This window comes from Capricornis sumatraensis, chromosome 4 (assembly GCF_032405125.1).
Source record: "Capricornis sumatraensis isolate serow.1 chromosome 4, serow.2, whole genome shotgun sequence".
Classification (NCBI taxonomy): Eukaryota; Metazoa; Chordata; class Mammalia; order Artiodactyla; family Bovidae; genus Capricornis; species Capricornis sumatraensis.
The window spans coordinates 154212181-154238793 of NC_091072.1; the positions used below are offsets into that span (position 1 = coordinate 154212181).

Below are 26613 nucleotides of genomic sequence, written 5' to 3' on the forward strand. Positions count from 1 at the left end.
GTACGTAACGCATTCTGTTTAGAGAATAGAGGATTTTGCCGGGTTCCGACGCGAGACGAAATCAGGGCCTGCTCGTACATATCGGTGTGCAGAGACAATAACCGTCCTCCATATTGCAGGCGTCAACTTTCAGGGTTTCTAGGTGCTAAAATCCGAGGACCGTCTTCAGGGACCCTGGCCGGCGCTCCTAGACGGTCTTGGCCAGCCCTCTGGTCCCGTCGCCCTGGACCCGGCGAGACTGACCGCACGCCCCGGCGCCATTTCCTATCGGTTGCCGCTCAGCGCTGTCGCCGGCGGCCATGATGGAGGCGCCTGGTCCGTTCTTAGGGGGAGTTGGTCAGGCGCCGAGGTCCCAGCTGAATTAGACCGCTATCCTACGCTTCTTTCACAGGAAGTGCATTTTGTGAACAGAATATTTACATTGTAACCGGCTGGACACGGTTGACTAACAAAGAGCTGAAATGTGGGTAGAGCCCCTCTTTTAAGGTAGACGCTGAGGCCCCTGGGCCGGCTTTAAATGGCTCTGCCTCAGAAGACCCGTTACTGGCTCTTCGCGCTCTCCCCAGAGGAAAAGATTTAGTTTAAAAGCGGTGGTCTTCAGATACTGAAAAGGTGAAGGCCTAAGTACATGTTTTTAAACAGGAAACAGGCTAGACTGCCTTCTCTCTCAATTCCATCTAAGCTGACTTCCTTCTCCCTGCTTGCTTCTCTTTCCAATTTCACTTTTAAAGTCTCACAAGCTTGGCCAGACGGCGTCACAGGATTATCAGCTGCTACGGCTCTTGCGGAGTAGCTTATTGAACGATTCTTATTTCTACAGGTGGTAAAGCCGCCATTTGGGGGGTTGAGTAGGGTCTCCTACTCTTCTGAGTGATTTCCCAAATTGTTAGAGAAGTAGCATAAGAAAAGGGCTTCCCAGGTGGCACTAGTGGTGAAGAACCCGCCTGCCAATGCAGGAGACATAAGAAATACGGCTTGGATCCCTGGGTTGGGAAGATCACCTGGAGAAGGCAACCCACTCCCGTATTCTTGCCTGGAGAATCCCATGGACAGAGGAGCCTGGTGGCTACAGTCCATGGGGCTCCAAAGAGTCGGACTCAACTTGAAGCTACTTAGCAGGCAGCAGCAAGCAACACGAGGGAAGGTCCTGACCTGCGAGATGTCACTTAGGCTGTAAGGAAAATGGACAGTCATGGATTTACTGGACCAAGTGGTGAAAGTCTAATGGTCCACACACTGTGCCAGCTACTGTGGCACAGCAGTGAACAAATGAGTTCCTGCACCTGTGCCGTTAACACTAGTGGGGAGAGAGACAAATATCAGGGAATTGCTAACTAAAACAAATTTAAAGCATAGAAAAGGGATAGTGTTGGGGGCGAGGGGGGTGGAGCGACGTATACTTGTGTGTTTACATGGGCTGTCTTGAGAAGGCCTTCGTGATCAAATGACGTTTTAAAATAATTTATTTTTAGTTTTGGCTGCACTGGGTCTTCATTGTTGCACATGGGCTTTCTCTAGTTGACTCAAGTTGGAGCTACTCTCTAGTTGCCGTGGGAGGGCTTACTTGCTCCATAAGCGTGTGGCATGTGGGATGTTAGTGTTCCCTGCATTGCAAGGGGAATTCTTAACCACTGGGCCACCAAGGAAGTCCCATTATATATAGTCTTTTCTAAAATTGATATGACTGAGAAATTTTTTAAAAATTGCACACTTCCACTTTACAAACAAAAATGTTTATCTTCTAATCAAAATCTCACAGGTGACAAATAGAAGGACAATGAAAACAATGTCATTATATTTTGGGGGGGCTCCAAAATCACTGCAGGTGGTGATTGCAGCCATGAAATGAAAAGACGCTTACTCCTTGGAAGAAGTTATGACCAACCTAGATAGCATATTCAAAAGCAGAGACATTACTTTGCCGACTAAGGTCCGTCTAGTCAAGGCTATGGTTTTTCCTGTGGTCATGTATGGATGTGAGAGTTGGACTGTGAAGAAAGCTGAGCGCCAAAGAATTGATGCTGTTGAACTGTGGTGTTGGAGAAGACTCTTGAGAGTCCCTTGGACTTCAAGGAGATCCAACCAGTCCATTCTAAAGGAGATCAGCCCTGGGATTTCTTTGGAAGGAATGATGCTAAAGCTGAAACTCCAGTACTTTGGCCACCTCATGCGAAGAGTTGACTCATTGGAAAAGACTCTGATGCTGGGAGGGATTGGGGGCAGGAGGAGAAGGGGACGACCGAGGATGAGATGACTGGATGGCATCACCGACTCGATGGACGTGAGTCTGAGTGAACTCCAGGAGTTGGTGATGGACAGGGAGGCCTGGCGTGCTGTGATTCATGGGGTCGCAAAGAGTCGGACACGACTGAGTGACTGAACTAAACTGAACTGAACTGTGTATTGTGAAAAGAGTAATGACTTCATAACATATCCTTTTGCAGATCAGAAGAATTCTGGTTCTTAGTTTTCAACAAAAGAGAAGGAGGACTACAGGGAATTTTCAGCTGATCTTTTAATTTCTTAAGATAGATTACTGGATTTCTGCCCTATAACTTGGAAGAAGATCAAATAATTGAGGGACACTACCATAACAAAACTCTTTCCAGTCCCACCTACTAAACTGTGTGATCAAAGTTTCTCAGCTCTTAATGGCTATAGAAAGGGAGAAAAAAATTGCCAAGATAATATTTTTCCATGGATACAGGAGGATCCTGTATATTATTAGTATGCAGGATACTATTTTTAGTCTCTCATTAAAAGAGGCATTTCCATTAAAAATTTTACTTCCTGTTTGATAGTTATTAAGGTTGTAATATATTGCTTTGCTTAATTGCGTTTCAATAATTGCAATAACAATCCAAAAGAAATTTTAATACACAGAGAAAATGAAATGATGAATAAGACATTTGATATGAAACTACAATATAAAATTCTAGAAAGAAAATAGGATTTCAAAGAGAAAAATGAAAAAAAAAAACAGAGAAAAATGAACCATATATTAATAAAATGTTCAATTCTTAACTTTTTTTTTTGTCACAAGGCATGTAGGATCCTAGTTTCCCAACCAAGGATGGAAACTGTCCCCTGCGGTGGAAGGCTAGAATCAACCACTGGACCACCAGTTCAGTTCAGTTCAGTCACTCAGTTGGTTCCCACTCTTTTCGACCCCATGGACTGCAGCATGCCAGGCCTCCCTGTCCATCACCAACTCCCAGAGTCCACTTAACCTAACATCCATTGAGTCAGTGATGCCACCCAACCATCTCATCCTCTGCCATCCCCTTCTCCTCCCACCTTCAATCTTTCCCAGCATCAGGGACTTTTCAAATGAGTCAGCTCTTCACATCAGGTGGCCAAAGTACTGGGGTTTCAGCTTCAACATCAGTCCTTCCAATGAATATTCAGGACCAATTTCCTTTAGGATGGACTGGTTGGATCTCCTTGAAGTCCAAGGGACTCTCAAGAGTCTTCTCCAACACCACAGTTCAAAAGCATCAATTCTTTGATGCTCAGCTTTCTTTATAGTCCAACTCTCACATCCATACATGACTACTGTGAAAAACCATAGCCTTGACTAGATGGACCTTTGTTGAGAAAGTAATGTCTCTCTGCTTTTTAATATGCTATCTAGGTTGGTCATAACTTTTCTTCCAAAGAGTAAGTGTCTTTTAATTTCATGGCTGCAATCACCATCTGCAGTGCCTTTGGAGCCCCCCAAAATAAAGTCAGCCACTGTTTCCACTGTTTCCCCATCTATTTCCCATGAAGTGATGGGACAGGATGCCATGATCTTCGTTTTCTGAATGTTGAGCTTTAAGCCAACTTTTTCACTCTCCTCTTTCATTTTCATCAAGAGGCTCTTTAGTTCTTCACTTTCTGCCGTAAGGGTGGTGTCATCTGCATATCTGAGGTTATTGATATTTCTCCCAGAAATCTTGATTCCAGCTTGTGCTTCATCCAGTCCAGCATTTTGCATGATGTACTCTGCATATAAATTAAATAAGCAGGGTGATAATATACAGCCTTGATGTACTCCTTTTCCTATTTGAAACCAGTCTGTTGTTCCATGTCCAGTTCTAACTGTTGCTTCCTGACCTGCATACAGATTTCTCAAGAGGCAGGTCAGGTGGTCTGGTATTCCCATCTCTTTCAGAATTTTCCATAGTTTGTTGTGATCCACACAAAGTCTTTGGCATAATCAGTAAAGCAGAAATAGATGTTTTTCTGGAACTCTCTTGCTTTTTCCATGATCCAACAGATGTTGGCAATTTGATCTCTGGTTCCTCTGCCTTTTCTAAAACCAGCTTGAACATCTGGAAGTTCACAGTTCACGTATTATTGAAGCCTGGCTTTGAGAATTTTGAGCATTACTTTCCCAGCGTGTGAGATGAGTGCAATTGTGTGGTAATTTGAGCACTCTTTGGCATTGCCTTTCTTTGGGACTGGAATGAAAACTGACCTTTTCTAGTCCTGAGGCCACTGTTGAGTTTTCCAAATTTGCTGGCATATTGAGTGCAGCACTTTCACAGCATCATCTTTTAGGATTTGAATTAGCTCAACTGGAATTCTATCACCGCCACTAGCTTTGTTTTTAGTGATGCTTCCTAAGGCCTGCTTGACTTCACGTTTCAGGATGTCTGGCTCTAGGTGAGCAACCACACCATTGTGATTATTTGAGTCGTGAAGATCTTTTTTGTATAGTTCTTCTGTGTATTCTTGCCACCTCTTCTTATATCTCCTGCTTCTGTTAGGTCCATACCATTTCTGTCCTTTATTGAGCCCATCTTTGCATGAAATGTTTGTTCCCTTGATATCTCTAATTTTCTTGAAGAGACCTCTAGTTTTTCCCATTCTATTGTCTTCCTCTATTTCTTTGCACTGATCACTGAGGAAGGCTTTCTTATCTCTCCTTGCTCTTCTTTGAAACTCTGCATTTAAATGGATATATCTTTTCCTTTTCTCCTTTGCTTTTCGCTTCTCTTCTTTTCACAGCCATTTTGCTTTTTTGCATTTCTTTTTCTTGGGGATGGTTTTGATCCCTGTCTTGTGTACATTGTCACAAACTTCCATCCATGGTTCATCAGGCACCCTGTCTATCACAACTGGAGGTCTCAGTGCCGCCTGAGTTTCTGTCTTTCTAGTCAGACCTCCATGTCATAGTCTCCTTTCCAGTGTATCCAGGACCTGAGGGTGAGCTCAGTTCAGTTCAGTCGCTCAGTCACATCCGACTCTTTGCGACCCCATGAATCACAGCACGCCAGGCCTCCCTGTCCATCACCAACTCCTGGAGTTCACTCAGACTCACGTCCATCGAGTCGGTGATGCCATCCAGTCATCTCATCCTCGGTCGTCCCCTTCTCCTCCTGTCCCCAATCCCTCCCAGCATCAGAGTCTTTTCCAATGAGTCAACTCTTCGCATGAGGTGGCCAAAGTACTGGAGTTTCAGCTTTAGCATCATTCCTTCCAAAGAAATCCCAGGGCTGATCTCCTTTAGAATGGACTGGTTGGATCTCCTTGAAGTCCAAGGGACTCTCAAGAGTCTTCTCCAACACCACAGTTCAACAGCATCAATTCTTTGGCGCTCAGCTTTCTTCACAGTCCAACTCTCACATCCATGCATGACCACAGGAAAAATCATAGCCTTGACTAGACGGACCTTAGTCGGCAAAGCAATGTCTCTGCTTTTGAATATGCTATCTAGGTTGGTCATAACTTTTCTTCCAAGGAGTAAGCGTCTTTTCATTTCATGGCTGCAATCACCATCTGCAGTGATTTTGGAGCCCAAAAACATAAAGTCTGACACTGTTTCCACTGTTTCCCCCATCTATTTCCCATGAAGTGATGGGACTGGATGTCATGATCTCCGTTTTCTGAATGTTGAGCTTTAAACCAACTTTTTCACTCTCCACTTTCACTTTCATCAAGAGGCTTTTTAGTTCTTCACTTTATGCCATAAGGGTGGTGTCATCTCCACATCTTAGGTTATTGATATTTCTCCCGCAGTCTTGATTCTAACTTGTGTTTCTTCCAGTCCAACGTTTCTCATGATGTACTCTGCATAGAAGTTAAATAATCAGGGTGACAATATACAGCCTTGATGTACTCCTTTTCCTATTTGAAACCAGTCTGTTGTTCCATGTCCAGTTCTAACTGTTGCTTCCTGACCTGCATAAAGGTTTCTCAAGAGGCAGGTCAGGTGGTCTGGTATTCCCATCTCTTTCAGAATTTTCCAGTTTATTGTGATCCACACAAAGGCTTTGGCATAGTCAATAAAGCAGAAATAGATGTTTTTCTGGAACTCTCTTGCTTTTTCCATGATCCAGTGGATGTTGGCAATTTTATCTCTGGTTCCTCTGCCTTTTCTAAAACCAGCTTGAACATCTGGAAGTTCACAGTTCACGTATTGCTGAAGCCTGGCTTGGAGAATTTTGAGCATTACTTTACTAGCATGTGAGATGAGTGCAATTGTGAGGTAGTTTCAGCATTCTTAGTATGAAAAGGACCACCAGGGAAGTTCCTTATTCATGTATTTTTAAAGCATGATGTTGGTATCAAACTGCGTGGTATTTAAATTCCATTGGCCACCTGATGCGAAGAACTGACTCACTGGAAAGTACCCTGATGATGGGAAAGATTGAAGGCAGGAGAAGGGGATAACAGAAGATGAGATGGTTGGATGGCATCACCGACTCGATGGACATGAGTTTGGGCAAGCCCCAGGAGATGATGATGGACAGGGAAGCCTTGGCGTGATGCAGTCCATGGGGTTGCAGAGTCGGACATGACTGAGTGACTGAACTGGGATGCATTTAAAAGAGTGATATGACAGCTTCATTTAAAAATGTTAATGTTTCAGTGTATCATAAATTACATCCTTTAAAACAATTTAAACTGATAATTTTAAAAGTTTAGGCAGTAACCTATTTTTTCAGAATTTTTTTAGCAAGTATGATTTGAAGGGCATTAATCTAAAAAAGCGAATACAGACCAGATAGGGCCTGAGGGAGCTGGAAAGCCATGCTCCATCTAAAGCAGCTGCTTTACTGTCCAGCCAATTATTGCCAAGCAGAAATTTAGACACAGAGTTGTTGACTATTAACTAATAGAATGTGTGTTAGTGACTTCTGTATTAAAGAGGCATAAAAGAATGGAATCCCAGGTGTTTTTCAGTTTTGCTAGTCTGTAAGTGTCTTGTTTCCTATGACCTAAAGACCCAGCTTTAGCTCCACAGTCTGACATTCAGGGCTTCCAAATTCTGCCTCCAACCTCATCACCTCCCTGCTTTAACAAATCTCTATTCTCTACTACCCACCCCACCCCCGGCATTTCCCCCCAACCTTTGTGATTATTTTTTTTGTTAATCTCTCTAGAGGCATGCAAATAGGAAAACTCAAGGTTCACTTCTGCTCCTCCCCCCACCTTGGAATCTTAGCTATGTGATCTCCTGTCCTGTGGCACTTAGACACCACCTGAAAATGTTTTTTTTTTTTTTTTTCTGTTCTCTTTATAGATAATGGGGGCAGCTGTTCAGTTCCTCTGCTCAACACACAGCACACATGCTGGCTGAAAAAGAGTGTACAGACTGTACAGTCAGCTCACTAGGGGTGAAACAGAATTAAAGAGAATGACTCAGAGAATATAACAGTATTAATACATCTTGAAAGCTCTAAATGAGAAAGGGGGATAATTAACAAGGTGTGACAAATACTACATTCACACACAAATGTTTGGCACTTATCTTTAGGAAAGCACAGGGTGCTTCATCCACAGTGCCCTTTGCCTCAGCACATGGACCTTTCTAATTAGTGTGGGAGAAAAAAATATTATTTGATGACAAAAAATTGTTACAGTTCCCTAGCAGCCTTCTAAGTTAGGGAATCCTAATGGCTGAAGCCTCTTTGGTTTGTTGAATATAAATGAATTTAAAGATGGTGTTGCCTTTTGCCTTCTGAGATGGCCCACACTCTGTCTGTGGGCCATGTTTCTCCCAAGGCCATTCTTGCCTTTTGACATGGATCCACTCTATCTATGGAATGTCTGTCTCTCTAAGTAAACACACAGATACACTTCTTACCTTTCACTTTGTATCTCACTGATTCTTTATGAGATGAGACATATACCTACTGAGCTTCAGTCCTGAAACCAGATGGTTCTTATTTTAATTTCTTAAAGATGGGTTTTGATGAACTTCAGAATCCAGGTGGATGATGTTCTTTCTTCTAATCTCTTGGTTCTGGAATCTGATCCTAGTTTGAAACTGAGCAGGACCCTGTAGGGCTCCCAGGAACTAAGGCCCCCACCTAGGTGGAGGATGGCAACTTCAAGCTTAGCTCAAAATTCCTGGAACATCATCCTGCTACCTCCTAACCAGTCAGAAGAAAGTCACCCACCCTGCAGTCCTCATCCCAAATTTTGCCTAAAAACTTCTTCCCCAAAACCATCAGGGAATTTGGAGTTTTTCAACATGAGCCACTTATTCTCCTTGCTTGGGCCTGAAATAAAGCTTTGTATGCTCCAAAAATAAAAAGCAAGATAAAAGACAGTGTTAAATGATGAGAATGGGAGAGTAAAATCTGAGAAGCCAGAAAAAGTAAAAAAGTTTTGTATGGGCAAAGTGGGGGAAGAAAATAAGATAATGACTTCACCTTCAATAATTGTTTAGTCGCTCAGTTGTGTCCGACTCTTTGCAACCCCATGGACTGCAATACACCAGGCTTCCCTGTCCTTCGCTATCTCTCAGAGTTTGCTCAAACTCATATCCATTGAGCCAGCAATGCCATCCAACCATCTCATCCTGTGTCGTCCCCTTCTCTTCCTGCCTTTAATCTTTCCCAGCATCAGGGTCTTTTCTAATGAGTCAGCTCTTCACATCAGGTTGCCAGCGTATTGGAGCTTCAGCCTCAGTCCTTCCAATGAATATTCAGGATTGATTTTCTGCAGGATTGACAGATTTGATCTCCTTGCTGTCCAAGGGATTCTCAAGAGTCTTCTCCAGCACCAGTTTGAAAACATCAATTCTTTGGTGCTTAGCCTTCTTTATGGTCCAACTCCCACATCCATACATGACTACTGGAAAAACCAGAGCTTTGACTATACAGACCTTTGTCAGCAAAGTGATGTCTCTGCTTTTACTGTCTAGATATGTCACAGCTTTCCTTCCAAGGAGCAAGTGTCTTAATTTCATGGCTGACAATATCAACAGTGATTTTGGAACCCAAGAAAATAAAGCCTTTCACTGTTTCCATTGTTTCCCCATCTATTTGCCATGAAGTGATGGAACCGGATGCCATGATCTTAGTTTTTCTGAGTTTTAAGCCAGCTTCACTCTCCTGTTTCACCCTCCTCAGGAGGCTCTTTAGTTCTTCACTTTCTGCCATTAAAGTGGTATCATCTGCATATCTGAGGTTGTTGGTATTTCTCCTGGCAATGTTGATTCCAGCTTGTGATTCATCCAGCCTAGCATTTCACATGAAATGGGCTCAAGAGGTCTCAAGAATTAAAGATCGGACCTGCCAGTTAGACTATGCCTGCTGGTGCCTGGGAGGCCCTGGGAGTCTCTTGAACTATAGAGAAGGGTCTTGTCTTTGCTGGGAAATACAGACAAGTCTTTCTTTTTCCTTGAAGAAAACCAAGGTGATTTGAGATTCTTGGTTTGCTTCTGACAAGCATAAAGAGGAAAGTCAGTCCTCAAAGGCTGGAGGGAAGGAGTGCATGCTGAGTTGTTTCAGTCATGGCTGACTTTTTGTGATCCTGACTGCAGCCTGTCAGGGTCTTCTGTCCATGGGATTCTCCAGGCAAGAATACTGGAGTAGGTTGCCATGCCCTCCTGCAGGGGATCTTCCCCACTCAGAGACTGAACCTGCATCTCTTGTATCTCCTTCACTGGCAGGTGGGTTCTTTACCACTAGTACCACCTGGGAAACCTAGAGGGAGGGAGTAGGTAAATGCTAAAATACAGACCAAACTCAGTAGCTGAGCAAGAGTTAGAGAGGTGGGTTCATGCTTTTTAATAGATTACTCTGTGTTGCTCAGATAGATACAGCAGTGTTGAAAAGATATGGAGCTGAGTGGAGAGTCAGAGAGGAAAGTTGGCAACAACCTTCTAAGAAACAGAATGGAAAGGAAGAGAATTGACCCCAAAGTATATAATTATGTTACAGTCAATTATATTCTAGAAATAGACTTAATAATGTGAAGAAAAACAAACTGGCATCAACAATTAGAACATAAGGACAAAGACAGTGAAAACATCAATAGGTCAGTTAAACACCAACTGGTGTCTCTAAGATATTAATGAGAAGGAAAATGCTGGTATTTACATAATTTTTATCACAAAGGCAAAATATAATTTGCACACACTTAGAGGAAAACCAACTAGCATTAGGGTTATCTTTGATAAAAGACTACCAAACAAGGACATCAATCCCAAATAAACACACAGCCCTACCTCATACAGAGGTGGTTCATATTGGTACTGGGTGGAAATCAGCTGGAATTGAAAGAAGGGCCTTTTGCTTTTGTATACATATGTAATTCTAGACATGTTTGAGAATTTAAGGAAGTGCTGCAGCTCTGTTGTTTCCCCTTAAAATGACTCCTGCTCAGAGTAATGAAGGGGACTTACCTGGTATCTCAGTGGTAAAGAACCCGCCTGCCAATGCAGGAGACTCGAATTTGATCCCTGGGTTGGGAAGATCCCCTGGAGAAGGAAATGGCAATCCACTCCAGTACTCTTGCCTGGAGAATCCCATGAACAGAGAAGACTGGTGGGCTACAGTCCATGGGGTCACAAAGACTCAGACATCACCGAGTGAGCACACACACACGCACTTCCTAATACACTGAAAATATACATATGAATGAATGAAGATCAATGTGATGGGCTACCAGAACCCATTAATAATTCAAATGTTATGTCCAAGCAGCCTTATTCTGAATCTGTGTCCATCAAGCATATTTAGCTTCAAATGAACTTGCTCACTGAGGCAATGGGCTGGCTGTTCATCAATCTTCACATCTGGTCTGCCTAACATTATATTCTACTCTTCAGTGTCACTGGCGTCCTGGTATACTCTCCCTGGCAGCTTGTGTGTTTAGTTAGGCTGAAGTTAATTTCTCTAGAAATTAACCAGTACTAGGGCACTAAATGGGCTTCCCTGGTAGCTCAACTGGTAAAGAATCTGCCTGCAATTCAGGAGACCCCAGTTCGATTCCTGGGTTGAGAAGATTCCCTGGAGAAGGGATAGGCTACCCACTCCAGTATTCTTGGACTTCCCTGGTGGCTCAGATGGTAAAGAAACTGCCTGCAGTGCTGGAGACCTTGGTTTGATCCCTGGGTTGGGAAGATCCCCTGGAGGAGGGCATGGCAACCCACTCCAGTATTCTTGCCTGGAGAATCCCCATGAACAGAGGAGCCTGGCGGGCTACAGTCCATGGGGTTGCAAAGAGTTGGACACTACTGAAGCGACTCAGCATGCATGCACCCAGGGCACTAAACATACTGAAGATGAACGCTGAAGGCCTGACCCAGAGGCATGGAACATTCACCACCATATGAAATCTCCTGGGAAAAAAATCCAACTAGCTTTTCCAAGTTGAAACCCCTTTCTCTGGGCCTGCCTTCAGACTTCCATAGTCTTTAAAATGTTATTTAAATATTGAAGTCATGAGTTTCTATTTAACTTTCCAAGAGTTTGTCTCACATCCCTGACCATATTGTAAGTTCTTGAAGACAAACGCCCCACCCCAAAGGGCTCAAAACAGTACCCTGTAGAAGACTGTTGTACTGATGACCTCCAAGAAAGCACATTTTCTGGTATTCAAGCCCTGGTGTAATCCCCTCCCACAATGACTCTGGACCTCTTGTATGATTTGCTTTGGCCAATGAGACAGTAACAATCATAAGGCAAGTAGAGGCTTGCTAAGCATTTGCCCTTTTGGAACCCAGTTGCCATGTAAAGCAGCTCAGGCTAGACTACTGAATGATGACAGAAGTCTCACTTTTTCAACCATCCCCACGAAGATACCAGGTATACAGGGAAAGCCATCTTAGACCCTCCAGCCAAACCATAAGCTGAATGCAGCTGTATGGGTGAGCTATTTCCTTGCTCCTGAAAGAATACCTTGTCTTTTTCTAGATGTTTTCAAGTTAAGATGTGAAGGCAGAACTTCCATAGTCATGGAAGTTTCTGACCAAAGTGGGGCTTTTAGAGACCTATAACCATATGCGGGGAAGTGAAAAGAAAGAGCATGAACCCTTGATGATATAGAGTTACTGAATTAACTAACATAGCAGTTGGTTGACTTCTGCACTTAGATAGCATATTTCCTCATTGTTTAGGCTACTTTCAGTTGGGTTTTCTGTTACCTGCAGCTGAGGGCATTCTGATATACTCCAGCTTTACTCGTACAAGTATAAAACTCCTGAAGTGCTCTGCCTTGTATACAGTAATAGACATTTGAGAAATTTGTCATTGCTGAGAAAGTAAAAGAAGATTTTGTGGTAGAAACTGGTAGTTGCTTACCAATAGCCATTTTCTTTCCTCCTTAATTATAGAACTACGATTTTCAGCTGGGGATACTGCTGCTTACAACAAAAGACATTATTTCTCACGTCTTTGTACATTGATAGAGCCATATGACTGAGTTCAGGCCAATGAGATGTAAGCAAAAGTGTTTTGTTGGGAGAGGGCTTCATAGGAGCTGACTCAGCTGGAAAGGACCCTTTTTGGCCCTTTTACCTTTCATTTTTATTTCCCCAACTTGATCTCTCTGACCATAGTTCCAGTATCATCTTAGGCTATGAGCTGATGCTGAAAATGGAAGCCAAGAGCAGGATGGAAGCAGAAAGCCTGGAGTCCTGATTACAAAGTAGAGCCACTGTAATCGTTCTGGACTTGCCTGGCTTCAGATTTCTGGCTACGAGAGAAAAATAAACCTTGATTTTGTTTAAGATACTATTATTTTGGGTTCAGTCAAGTAAAATTCTAATAGTCTTTTCAACAACTTCCCTTTTAAAATATTGAAGACTGGTATAGAAGAGTATATGAATAATGAGGAATCATCCACCTGAGTGTTAAGTAAGCCCTTCCTGGCTTTCTTTTTTTCCAGTCCCCTGAAGCAGCATTTGGCTGTCACCTTGGTTGGAGTTCCAGACTGCAAGTGATAGAATCCAACTCTGACTAGTGAGGCAAAGATAAATTTATCAGAAGGACATTAGGAGTCATTGAATTGTCAGGAGGCTGGAGATCTACCATAGGAAAGGACAGGAGTCTAAATAACTGTGCAGTTTAGGAGTCAGAAGCCTGCAGTCTAGTAGCAGGAACAGCTTGTTCAGGTCAATGCCACTGCTGCCAGCCTTCCTGCCCTTTCTGTCACTGCATGTATTAGTGACCTCTAATCCATGCTCTCATCCTTGTGACTGTTGCTCAGTATCCAATGTCTCAGGATAGACTACATGAATTGGGAAGAGGTGACTAAAAGAAAACCAGAGTGTTATTATGATGGATAAAGGAAAATTGTGCAACCAAACAGTGATAAACAGTCACCATATCCAATAAGCCTGAGTCAGGTGAAGGAGACAACTGGCTGAAACTTGGTGTCTAAGGTTCTGATCTCTCTCCTCTCCATGAAAGATATCCCTTTTCTGAGGCTGGTGTACCGTATTCCCTATTTTTGGCTTGACCACCCTATTCTGATCTCCTAGCTTTCTGTCCTTGTTTTCCTTTGTTCTTTATTTCAAACTCTTCATCTTCTAAATATACACTAGGTTTCCCCAGATCTTGCCTTCCATGTTTCTGACTAGCAGGTACTGAGTTCAGGTTGTGCATCCTGGTGTTTGACCATTAACTGTGTCTGATTCTTACCGTACTTCTTTGTGTCCGCCTTAAAATTCATATGTTGAAGTCCTAACCCCAATTCATCAGCGTGTGACCTTATTTAGAAATAGGGTCACTGTAAATGTAATTAGTTAAGCTGAGGTCTTCCTGGAGTAGGGTGGGCCTCTAATCCATTATGACTGGTATACTTATAAAAAGAGGAAATTTGGACAAAAAGACAGGCACACAGGGAAAAAACCATGTGACGATGAAGACAGAAATCAGTTTGATTCTTCTACAAGCCAAAGAATACTGAAAATTACCAGAAGCTAGGGGAGAGGCATGCAACAGATTCTCCTCATAGCCCTGAGAAGGAACCAATCTTGACCTTGGCCTTCTAGCCTCTAGAACTGTGAGACAATAATTTCTGTTGTTTAGACTTATGGTTGCTGGGGGGAAGGGACAGTTAGGGAGTGTGGGACGGTCATGCACACATTGCTGTATTTCAAACAGATAACTAACAAGGCCCTATTGTATAGTGCATGGAACTCTGCTCAATGTTATGTGGCAGCCTGGATGGCAGAGAGGTTTGGGGGAGAATGGATACATGTATATGTATGACTGAGTCCCTTCGCTCTTCACCTGAAACCATCACAGCATTGTTAATCAGCTATACTGCAATACAAAATAAAAAGTTCAAAAACAATAATTTCTGTTGTTTAAGCCATCTAAGTTTGTGGTGCTTTATTATGGCAGCCTTAGCAAACTAATAGAAACCTACCCTCCCAGGTAAAGTCCTTAGTCTTTATTTGACACTTCTTCATTTGTATTCGTGATACAAACATAATCTCCTCTCATAGTTTAAAGAAATTTGTCAAGTCACCTGTGACTCTGCCTTCTCTTCCTCTCTTTATATTCAGTCTCACACTAAATCTTAACTACCTTTTTGAACTGTCTATCCATTTCATTGCTACCACCCCAGGCCCATTCTTTATCACCTAACAATTGATTTATCATAACTGTTTCCTAAATTAGCTCCCTGATGCCAGTATTATTTCCCTTATCTATTTTCCACATCTCTATCAAATTAATCTTCCAACTCTCCATGCCAACAGCCTCCAATCAGAGCATACCTGAAGCCTTTCCTTCTTTCCTCTATAAAGCCTTCCCATTCTTCTGCCTGCCTTTGCTTCTCTACCAAAAGCAAATTAAGGTCACGGACTCTGGCTGTAGCAACTCTGAATAAATAGCCTCTGTTCTCATTTGGTGGTTTTTGCTTGTTTCCACAGAATGAATAATCTATGGAGGAAAAAGGCATGCCTTTTCTAGTGGGATGTAAGTCTAGAGCTACAAGCAGCATTTTGGCTACTTACTATGTGGGGAGAGTCTGAGAAAGAACAATAGCAGCATGCAAATGAGCAGAGCAGGAGACAGAGGCAGAGAGAAATGTCCTGATGATTCTGTCAGACATCTTGGCTCCAGCCGTGGATGGCTAAGGTCATCACCTCTACTTCTGGACTTTTCAGTCTCTTGAGCCAAGGAATTCATGTCTTGCATTTGCTAGTTTGAGTTTCTGTGGCTTGCAATCAAAATAGTCCTGACCAACAGCATCTCTTTTTTGCCCCTTGGAATAAGAAGCCAAAGTGATTTCTATAGTCAGATGGAGGAGGAAGACTGGAAAGACTTAATACTTTGGTCAATGGTGGCAAATAGAACCTGGCCTAGAAAAGTTCAGTGAGCACTGCACAATCTGCTGTGCTTTCCCAAAGTTGGGCCCCAAGGTTATAGGCTTTTTCTGTTTAGTGCACATTCACATGCTTAGCTAGAGTGGCTTGATCCAGAGAGGTTTCCAGGCTTAGCCATGTGCCACATTGAAACCAGCCTTTCCCACAGAACCGTAGTCCTTGTGTTTCCACCTCTATGCCAATGGGTAAATTCTTCTTTTCTGGGCATACACAGCTTAACCTAGAACATTTTCCTGAATTTCAAATCTTAAGAGCTTTATTTCCTGTCCTACTAAGAAAGCTCTGGGCTCCTAAACAGATTAGTCCATTTCCTCTCCAAGAATTGGCGTACCAAGGAATCTCTTAGAAATGCTCAGTTTTTATCAAGTAGTAAAACCTTCCCCTCCTCAGGAAAAAAGTGTGCATTTATATTTGCACACTAAAAAAAGGCCAAAAAGTGACTTTGCAAAAATATAAAATGACTTTAACTTCTGCTTATTCAGGGGAGCAGCTTCTGAGATTTAAAAATAATAGTAAAATTTAAAAGTTCTTATTTGCCATTACTTCACACTATAAACAATTTCTGCTTGCCAAGTTGGTCTCTGTTCCTAAATCCTAGCTTTTATACATCTGCATATGCTATCCCACAGCTTAACTGTTCCTCCCCAACTTCTGGAATCACAGAATCCAAAGTATTTTTTAATCATTTGCTCTCTCATTCTTTCATAAACATTAGGAGTTTCTTTCAACTAGTATATACATTCTTTTGAGGGCAGGAACCATACTTCTTTTGTAGATTGTTTAGACTTAACATTCACTTGGTGAGTGAATGATTTAATGGATAATCAAATACCTTTTGTAACAAATGGTACTTTTAGCACTTGAATTCTCATACAAGTGGATGCAACGTAAGAAATTAAACCTTTTTGAGACCTATAAAGACTGTCAGTGTAAATATTATTACTGTTTTAGTTTATAAATATTTTTATTATACATACATTTTGAAAACCAGATTTTATTTTTAACACTTAGAAAAAACATTTTTACACATTTATAAAATTAGTATACAAAAATTTTACATTTCAATTAACCCTTAATATTTTAAAAAAGATTTTGAATTCTCTACCCAAAACTTAAAATATAAAAGTCACACTATATTGACCACCTAAAATTGTAAAGATCTTAATTACCTTTGCTTTTATCTTCCCAATCAGAAGTACATTAAAAAAATAATAATTTCAATTTGTCTAAAAGTCAAATGATTTAAAAATTTAGCTTAATTTAATGTTTCATTTCTGTTGCTGAAAATGTGAATGTACTGTTTGATATCATAAATAAAAAAGCTTTTTTGTGTGTGTCCCGTAAACATTCCTCCCTCCTTTGTAAGTTTATTCACTTCTGTGTTCATGGGGAAGTTGCAGGAGAAGGGGACATTTCTGAGCTCTTAGACTTTCCATCTGCTTAGTGGCTCACTTTGGAAAGCTAAAGTGAGGTAATCCCTCCCTAACTAATTCTCAAAATGTTTATTCACTCATATACATATTTATATTCCTGAATTGACATATAATGTATAGTTATTATAAATCAGAGACTTTTAAAATAAATGAGTTAAATCTCTTTTGCTGACTTTCCATTAGTAACACATCAAAAAAAACCAAACTCTTACTTCAAGATCTGAAATTTAAGACTGCTTTTCCATTTCTTCAGCTCCTAATAAGCACTAAGAAGCAATCTGCATCAATTCGCCACCTACTCCTTGGCATCCCCAATTCCTCCAGCAGTTATTGCGAAGGTGGCTTCATTTTCAGGCATCTCAGGGCTAACAGAATACAAGGGAACAGAAGTTTATAAAAAGCTCTATTGCTATAAATATTGTATTCATGTCACAGGCATCATATTCCTATTAGTCTGAGTCTCCTGAGACATGTGAGTTGGTACAGCTAAATGTGGATTGCAGAATTTATCTACAAGTATTATCAACTGTCACAAACATTTACAGAAAACTTCTATATAATAACTTCTAAGGTTCTGGATGTCAAGAAAAATTACCCTAAACTTGGAAGTAGGCAACAAGGATAACTGGGTGTTCTTACAGTGCACTATCAGGCATTGTGCAGAAGACCTTTAGGGGTTTACTGATTCTAAATGGTATGTACCTCATACAGCTCAATAACAAAAAGACAACCCAACTGAAAAATGGGCAGGAGACCTAAACAGACATTTCTCCAAAGAAGACATATAGATGGCCAATAGGCACATGAAAAGATGCTCATCATCACTAATTATCAAAGAAATGCAAATCAAAACTACATTGAGGTACCACCTCACAGCGGTCAAAATGTCCATCATTAAAAAGTCTACAAATAACAAATGCTGGAGGGGATTTGGAGAAAAGGGTACCCTCCTACATTGTTGGTGGGAATGTAAATTGGTACAGCCACTATGGAAAACAGTATGGAGGTTCCTTTGTTTTTTGGAGGTTCATTGAAAAACTAAAAATAAGAGTTGCCATATGATCCTGTAATCCCAATCCCGGGCATATATCCAGACAATACGATAATTCAAAAAGAGACATGCACCTATATGTTCATAGCAGCATTATTTACAATAGTCTAGACATGGAAACAACCCAATGTCTATTGACGAATGTATATATGTGTGTGTATATATGTTTATGTCATATATATATACACACAATGGAATATTACTCACATAAAAAAATAAAATAATGCCATTTGCAGCAACATGGGTGGATTTAGAGATTATCACACTAAGCAAAATAAATCAAAAAGAAAGACAAATACCATATCACTTATATGTGGAAACTAAAATAAGACACAAATGAACAAACATATGAAACAAAACAGACCCACAGATAGAACAGACTTGTGGCTGCCAAGGCAGGGTGGCGAAGGGAATGATTGAGAGTTTGGTATTAACAGACGCAAACTATTTCATCTAAAATGGATAAACAACAAAGTTCTTCCTCATAGCACAGAGAACTATATTCAATATCCTGTGATGGAAATGAATATGAAAAAGAATACATATATATGTATATCAGAATCACTTTTACAGCAGAAATTAATGTACACTGGAAATCACTTATACTTCAATACAATTTTTAAAAAATAATAAAATAAATAGTGTGCATCTTTCCACGACTAATGTAGGGAAACACCGTGAAAGACTTTGAAATGAACTAAAAGATTACCGAGTACCTTCAGTGGAAAAATAGGTTGCCTAACACATCCTTCCAGGTTATACAAATCTATGAGTATTCCATGGTTTTCGTTGTCTTTGAGCTATTTTACAACTCCATGAGCTGCAGAAAACTGTGAGTAATACAAATTATTCTTGTCCATAGAAATGTAAATTATGTGAAGAGGAATGCAACTGATTATTGTCCTGTGGATACTGACCCATTTTTATCAATTTAGAATTCATTTCAGCATTACTTATATGACTGCATCTGTGTGTTAATTTGATTTTTCCTTTGATCAGGTTATAAAATCTTACTGGTTCCTGCATGACTTACTGAGTTAAATATGATCTTAGACATTTTATATTTGTACGAGTCATGATTACAAGCTCTTTATTTTTTTTTACCCCCCACTACATGCTCTTTTAAATTTTACATTTTAATTTATTTTACAACTCTATAGTAGGATTTATCTGTAGAAAACCGATAGCAGTGCAAATTATTCTTATGATGCCAGTCTATAACAATGGAAATGAATTTCACTGTGTAGAGAAACAATAGGTTTCTCTCCAGTAGAAACGACAACTTTAAATGTTATAACTTATTGCCTGGTAGGATATTAACCAGTTTTGAATCTATTAGCAAATTTATTTCTTCATTGAATTGACCAACTACATAAATCTCTGTTCCTCAAATTATCCTTTAAATCAGTGGTTTCTTTGTTAATTGAGATGAAGAAAATCTCTAACACATGTCCATCTTACGTTGATTTACAGAAAGTAATGTTTTTTTTTAACTCTTTGAAAATCAGACTTTAGCAAGTACTAGACCCCACAGAATTTATAAAATTGAGACAGCCTTTACTCTCAAGATGGAGAAGGAAATGGTAATCCACTTAGTATTCCTGCCTGGAGAATCCCAAGGACAGAGGAGCCTGGCAGGCTACAGTCCATGGGGTCGCAAAGAGTTGGACATGACTGAAGTGACTTAGAATGGATGTGTGCATTACTCTCAAGAAGCCTAAAAGGTGAACTATGATATAACAAATATGCAAAGTAAGCTAAGTTCCTTAAAGTCAGTATATGTTATAGAACTCTAAGGAAAGAAGAAGTTATGCAAGCTAGGTTACTCAGGAAAGGTTTCATAGATTATAAAGGACTTCATAGAGGCCTGTGAGGCAGAAATGGGGGTATTCCATTTCTAGCATGAATTAAGAATAGGGCCATTCATGTAGTGCTCTGTAAAGCAGTGTGGAGATGGGTTTTTATTCTGACTCAAGATGAGGAGCTATTGGAGGGTTTTAAACAGAGGATAGATATGACGTGACTTGGTGTTATAAAGGATCATTCTGGCGTCTATGCTTAAAATAGACTCTAGAGGGACAATGGTAACCTAACTACCTGGGACGTTGGTTTTCTCATGTGTTATTGTTGTTTAGTCCCTGTGTCCAACTCTTTTGGGAACCCATGGACTGTAGCTAGCCAGGCTTCTCTGTCCATGGGATTTCACAGACAAGAATATTGGGAGTGAGTTGCCATTTCCTTCTCCAGGGGACCTTCCCAACCCAGGATCAAACCTGTGTCTCCTGCATTGGCAGGTGGGTTCTTTACCACTGAGCTACCAGGGAAGCCCTTCCTCATGTGTAAATGGAGATAATAATCTCCATTTGGCACAAGGCCTAGCACATAGAACCCACTCAGTAAGTGTTAGCTAACATTGCTATTGTTTTTAGCTTCATGATCTTCTCTATTAAAATGTTTTTTCTAAAGTCAAGGAGGATTCTTTGTGAGAAATCTTTAGAAATCATAAAGAAGGAAGTACAAGCTGCACAGAAAACTATTGTGACGTTTTAAGTTCTGATCTGGTTTTGCTATTTTTATTCAAATGTATAGATATTTGACATAATGAACTTCTATGATAACTTTAATTATCCTTTGTTGAATCTGCAGAACCCTAGTGTTCTCTTAGGACCGTAAAAACTGTAGGGGTTATTTGTTCCTAAAAGTTTACAAGACTTGATTAAATATACAAATGATTGAACATGTAGACGGAGTTCATTCATTTGTTAATTCTACAAATAGTTATTGAGCTCTTACTAGATGCCAAGTACCATGCTAAGTGCTTGGGACATTAGTAAACCAGACTCAGTCATTGTAGTGAGGGAGATGTACATGTAATTGGCTGATTACAATTCAGGGTGAAAGACAGTTGGGAAAGTTCTAGGCACAGCAATCTGTCCCAGATATAAACCAGGAAATTTTAGTAAAAAGATGAAACAATCTTACTCTCTACTTAATTCAACAAAGTTCATTTGTAACAAATTTCTAGAGATTGCTGAAGCTCCACAAAACATAGCACTTGCATATGTATCATACTCTATGAGGACCAGTGATGAAACATGAACTAGTCTAAAAAAAAACAGACAGAGGGACTTCCCTGGTGGTGCAGTGGATAAAAATCCACCTGCCAATACAGGGGACAAGAGTTCAATCCCTGGTCTGGGGATATTCATGCCACAGAGCAACTAAGCCTGTGCACCACAACTTCTGAGCCCATGCTCTAGGGCCCATGAGCTGCAACTCCTGAAGCCCGAGCACCCTAGAGGCTGTGCTCCGCTATAAGAGAAGCCACCATAATGAGAAGCCAGAGCACCATAAGAGTAGCCCCTGCTTGCTGCAACTAGAGAAAGCCCGTGTGCAGCCATGAAGACACAGTACAGCCAAAGACAAAAAAAACCACCCAGATAGATAGGGGAACTGATTATTTAATATTTAATATTTTTAATTACAATACATAATAAGTACTATGATTCATAGCTAAAACCAGATGAAGAGCTCATGTGATTTCTTTTGGCCGATTTTTTCCTCCCTAGGGTTAAGAGTTATTACAAATCTTTACCTTGTTGCCCAAGACTGGCTAATCAGTCAGTCACAAATATTGTGCTTCTGTTATGTCTGAGGCACTAAGAATACAGTGGTAAGCAAGAGAATAGTGTCCCTGTCCTCAGGGTATTTACTATCTAGCGGGGATGATAATACATAAATCATCACCAATGGAATGTAAGCTTCATGAAGGCAGAGTCTTGTCTTTTTGTTTGGTTCACTGCTCCGTCCCCAGAATGGAGAACAGCTGAAGTGTAATACGTTTCTCTGTGAAAACCCACTAAGTTTGTAACTGTTTTCTTGTACTGTTTGATTTTATTGATTTTTTTTACCATGTACATCAATTACCTTGTCAAAGTTTATTCATACATTTGCATGTGTCTATATATTATATACATGAAAGTAAAAGTTAGTCAGTTGTGTCCAATTCTTTGGGACCCCATGGACTATACAGTCCATGGAATTCTCCAGGCCAGAATACTGGAGTGGGTAGCCTTTCCCTTCTCCAAGGGATCTTCCCAACCCAGGGATCGAACCCAGGTCTCCCACATTGCAGGTGGATTCTTTACCAGCTGAGCCACCAGGGAAGCCCAAGAATACTGGAGTAGGTAGCCTCTCCCTTCTCCAGCAGATCTACCCGATCCAGGAATCGAACCAGGGTCTCCTGCATTACAGGCGGATTCTTTTCCAATTGAGTTATCAGGGAAGCCCATGATATATATATATATATATATATATATATAAATATATAATACATGCATGTACATATTTACATACATGTGAAGAGCTGACTCATTGGAAAAGACCCTGATACTAGGAAAGACTGAAGACAAAAAGACAAGGCAGCAGCAGAGGATGAGATGGTTAGATAGCAATGGACATGAATATGACTCAATGGACATGAATTTGAGCAAACTCCAGGAGATAGTGGAAGACAGAGAAGCCTGGGGTGCTACAGTCCATGTGGTCACAAAGACTGGTACATGATTTAGCAACTGAACAACAACAAAAATATACGTACATCAACCCATATGTATATACATACATACTCATGTACGACTCCTTTTGAATTTGGACAGAAAACCCCAATGGCTTTAGTCTCCATAGGAGAAGCTGAAGGTGACATGATTGTCCAGAACATTCCAGCACCATCTTTGCAGCAAGAGACAGGAGAGGGTTAAGATGTACTATGCAAACATTATAGGACATGACAGGTTATTGCTTTTTTAACAACAAAAGCACCAGTCTCCTTCCATGCTAAATACTTGCAAATCTTGAAAAATTCCATAAAAATCTTTAGTCCCAGCCCCATGCCAGGCTCTTGTTTTGCAGTTCATCTCTAAGCGACCGACATATTAGCTTTCTCACTCTAAAGATTGTTTTCTTATTCTCTCTGTTTATTGGCTTCAGGGGCTCAAGGAGCTCTCTCAGGTCAGAGAGGGGCAAGAGCTGGAGCTGGAGTCCTGAAGCCCAGCAACCCTACCAGCTGGGCGACAGCATCCTAGGTGTTGAAGCCCAGCTCCAACAGCACCTCCCATGCCCACCAGCCTCAGGGCTGAAACAAGCGCTCAGAACCGAGGGCTGCTCCTTCCACCTCAGCCTTTCCAGACCCAGTCAAAGGTATGTCTACTGAGGAACAGTTGCAGGAAGGGTAAAGGTCCCCTCCCCTGCTAGTCCTTCACAGATAACAAAACAGATAGGCAAAAATGGGGGAGGTCCACAGAGAAGGGTCAGCAGCAATGCTCAGGAAGGGGTGAGCAATGCCTCCTCAATTCAAATCACTTTAGGTTTACTACTGGCAAAATCTAAGCTTATAACTATTAATTAAATAAGTACTGTGAAAGAATATAAGGTGTAATATAGAGTATTAGCCTAGACTGTAAGGGTCAGGGAAATGTTCCTTGAGGAAGTGCTGTTTAAATTGAAACCTGAAAAGAAAACTAGCAGAAAGAACATCCCTATAACATGCTGTACATTTCCTGCATTTACCTCACTTAAAGTGGAAATCAATTATTTCATTACCTAGCTTTACTGTGGAGAAGGCAATGGCACCCCACTCCAGTACCCTTGCCTGGAAAATCCCATGGACAGAGGAGCCTGGTAGGTTCCAGTTCATGGGGTCGCTGAGAGTTGGACACGACTCAGTGACTTCACTTTCACTTTTCACTTTCATGCATTGGAGAAGGAAATGGCAACCCACTCCAGTGTTCTTGCCTGGAGAATCCCAGGGACAGCGGAGCCTGGTGGGCTGCCGTCTACAGGGTCGCACAGAGTCGGACACGACTGAAGCGACTTAGCAGCAGCAGCAGCAGCTTTACTAAGATTTGGAAGGTCAGGGACCAAGTCTATTTGTCAACAAAATCCCCGAATCCCTAGAACCTAGTACATATTAGCGACTCCCCAATGAATTTAATACTTTGTGAGAAGGAAATTCAAGCATGTAGGGTCTGCCCTTGGAATAATTATAGCCTCTCTGGAGAAGTAATTCTATATAACATCATATGCACAATAATCTAATTAAGAATAAAAAAATATTTACCTGTCATAAATCTTGGCAATTCTCAGCTCTCCTCTTCCTTTTCGCAAGCTTATTCTTGTTGTTGAAGCATGCGCCAGAATGTGTCCCCCAATTGGTTTTTTTGGGTCTGCTTGAAAACTGAATTAACAGAACACCTTTCAGGTTTCATCATATGAACTATATACAAAAATACCTGCGATTACAAGGCAACTTTTCTATGGAGAATGGCAAGGGATAAATAAGAAATAAGAAATACCCAACCCTTCTGCATGATGCTCTGATGTAAATGAGAGCAGATTGAGAACCTCTTTCTTGCTCATTAACTGTACATTGGAAACCTTCAATGTTGTACGGTTCTGAATTTGAGAAGAGTCTCAGAAATATATTTATTGCTGATGTCTAAAGTTTATTCTAAAATAGGATACAGGAAAGATAAGCTCTTACTATGATCATATGGATTCCAAAATAAATTATGATTACAAGATTATTACAAATACTGACACTCTTGAGAGATAGATATACTTACTAGGGGATGAACACTCATTTCCAAAGAGAGATGATTTTGAATGAACAAAATGGGAAATAAATGATACAATCTGCAAAAGTGCTAAGAAATCAAAATAGAAAGATAACATGGGGAGAAAATGTCCTAAAAATAACTCATAATGTAAGAAGTTATACTTATTTAAAACAAAGTACAACACAGCACAGTAAATAGCCTTAGCTCTAGAGAATATCAAACCAATTCAAATTTTATTTGTTCCATCAAAGTGTTCAGGATTCTGTGTAGAATTTCATGGGGAATTTATGGCTCTTGACTTTTCTTGTAAGTTACCAACACATTTAATAAAAGATATAAACTCTTCCCCAGAAAAATGCACAAATGTACACATATGAAAATTTCCATGTAAGTTTAGGAGATTCATAGCTCCTTCCTGCTCTGGTGTGGACAGGCATTAACAATAATAGTAACAACCAAGATTTACTGAGTCCTCACTCTGCGGCAGACACTCTTTTAGCTCATCTAATTATTTCCCTTTGCTGGGATTCCATATTTAGTAAATAATTTTGGATTAAAATTTGGATTCTGCCTACAGAACCCAAGGTCTGTAGGTCTGCCCACAAAGAGAGAATATCCTGGTCATAAGAATCTCAAATGAAGTTACATTTTTCTTTATCAGTAAACTGGCCCTCTGATCTTTCACTGAGTCTCATAAATTTGATTAATGTGAGCCTGCCCCTAAGAAATGGATTTGTTCTCAGTGGATGACCAAATCAATCCTCTGTAAGGGTAAGGGCCCTAAACTCTGGTCAACTCAACAGGGTGATGGACACATCCTTCCAAAGCCTATCAAATGACAGCATGCTAACCTTTCCCCTGGCATATACAGCTTTAATGTTCTATGTGGCATAAGAGATTTAGAGTTAGACCTGAGTTCAAATTTTGGCTTACCAGCCAGCCATATGACCTCAGGAAACTTGTTATTCATTCTCAATGTCTGTTTCTTGATTTTAAATGGAGAATAATAACTGTACATAACTGGTACAGTACTTGTAAGAATAAAATGAAATAGTTTAGATAAGGCAGTAACCCAGTAACTGAAATTATTATCTGCTTTCCTAATCCTGACTCACTATCTATGTTACCTTGGGCTAATTATTTCTTTAACTGTAAAATGGGAACCAAAAAAGCCTCTTACTTTTTAGGGCGGTTGTGAAGATTCAAGACGTATTTCATACAACTCATGAGGAGCCTACTACATGCCAGGAACAGCGCCAGATCATTTACAAAGCATTAGCTTTGGCCTTCCAGTAATCTCGGCACACAAAAGACATCCAATAAATGGGAACTATTATTATTTAACTAAATGATTCCGTTAAAAGAGTCACTCTTTCAGTGACATGTAAATCAAGAAATTTTTCTTCAAGCCTATTTGAACTTCTTGAGTGTTCTAGCAATTACAAACATGTCTTGAGGTAAAGTGCAAGAAGGTATAATACCATTCCACATTCATTTAGAGGGCTTTAATTTACTTCTATTTCTGACCAAGTGAAAACAGCTTCAGAAAGCCACCCACATCCTTCCTTTAGCCTGTTCTCTTATTTCCCCTTTTTCTATATTATCTTTTCTTCTTTTCTCCCTTTCTCAGGGGATGGGGGACTATGATGAGAAGAAGGAAGAGACAGGGGTAGATATTAGGAATAGAGAGGCCAAGAAAAATTGTTTCATTTATCCTGCTCTGGTTGAACAGGATACAGCATGTTATATCGTTGACGCCAAGACAAAGAATCTCCTGATCTTTCAACTTCAAATCACGGTGCAGGGAGCATAAGATTATGGTGATGGTAGGGCAGGTGGTATTTTTCTGGGATGAAATAGGAAAAACAGCACAGTGAGGCTAAAAGAGCATCAGCGTTGCAGTTACATAGTGAATAGTGAAGTCACTCAGTCATGTCCGACTCTTGG

General features: G+C 40.6%; 1 protein-coding gene across 2 annotated transcripts in view; it reads right to left on the bottom strand.

The window, feature by feature from the left end:
* Positions 1-17293: 17293 nt before the first annotated feature.
* Positions 17294-26613, bottom strand: part of DMC1 (DNA meiotic recombinase 1) — a 32613-nt gene continuing 23293 nt past the window's right edge. For both annotated transcript variants that reach the window (XM_068971072.1, XM_068971071.1), the window contains 2 exons: positions 24168-24284; positions 17294-17363 (listed from right to left, as the gene is read on the bottom strand). In XM_068971072.1, coding sequence (XP_068827173.1) covers positions 17294-17363; positions 24168-24284 — 187 coding nt within the window. The remainder of the gene's footprint in view (positions 17364-24167; positions 24285-26613) is intronic.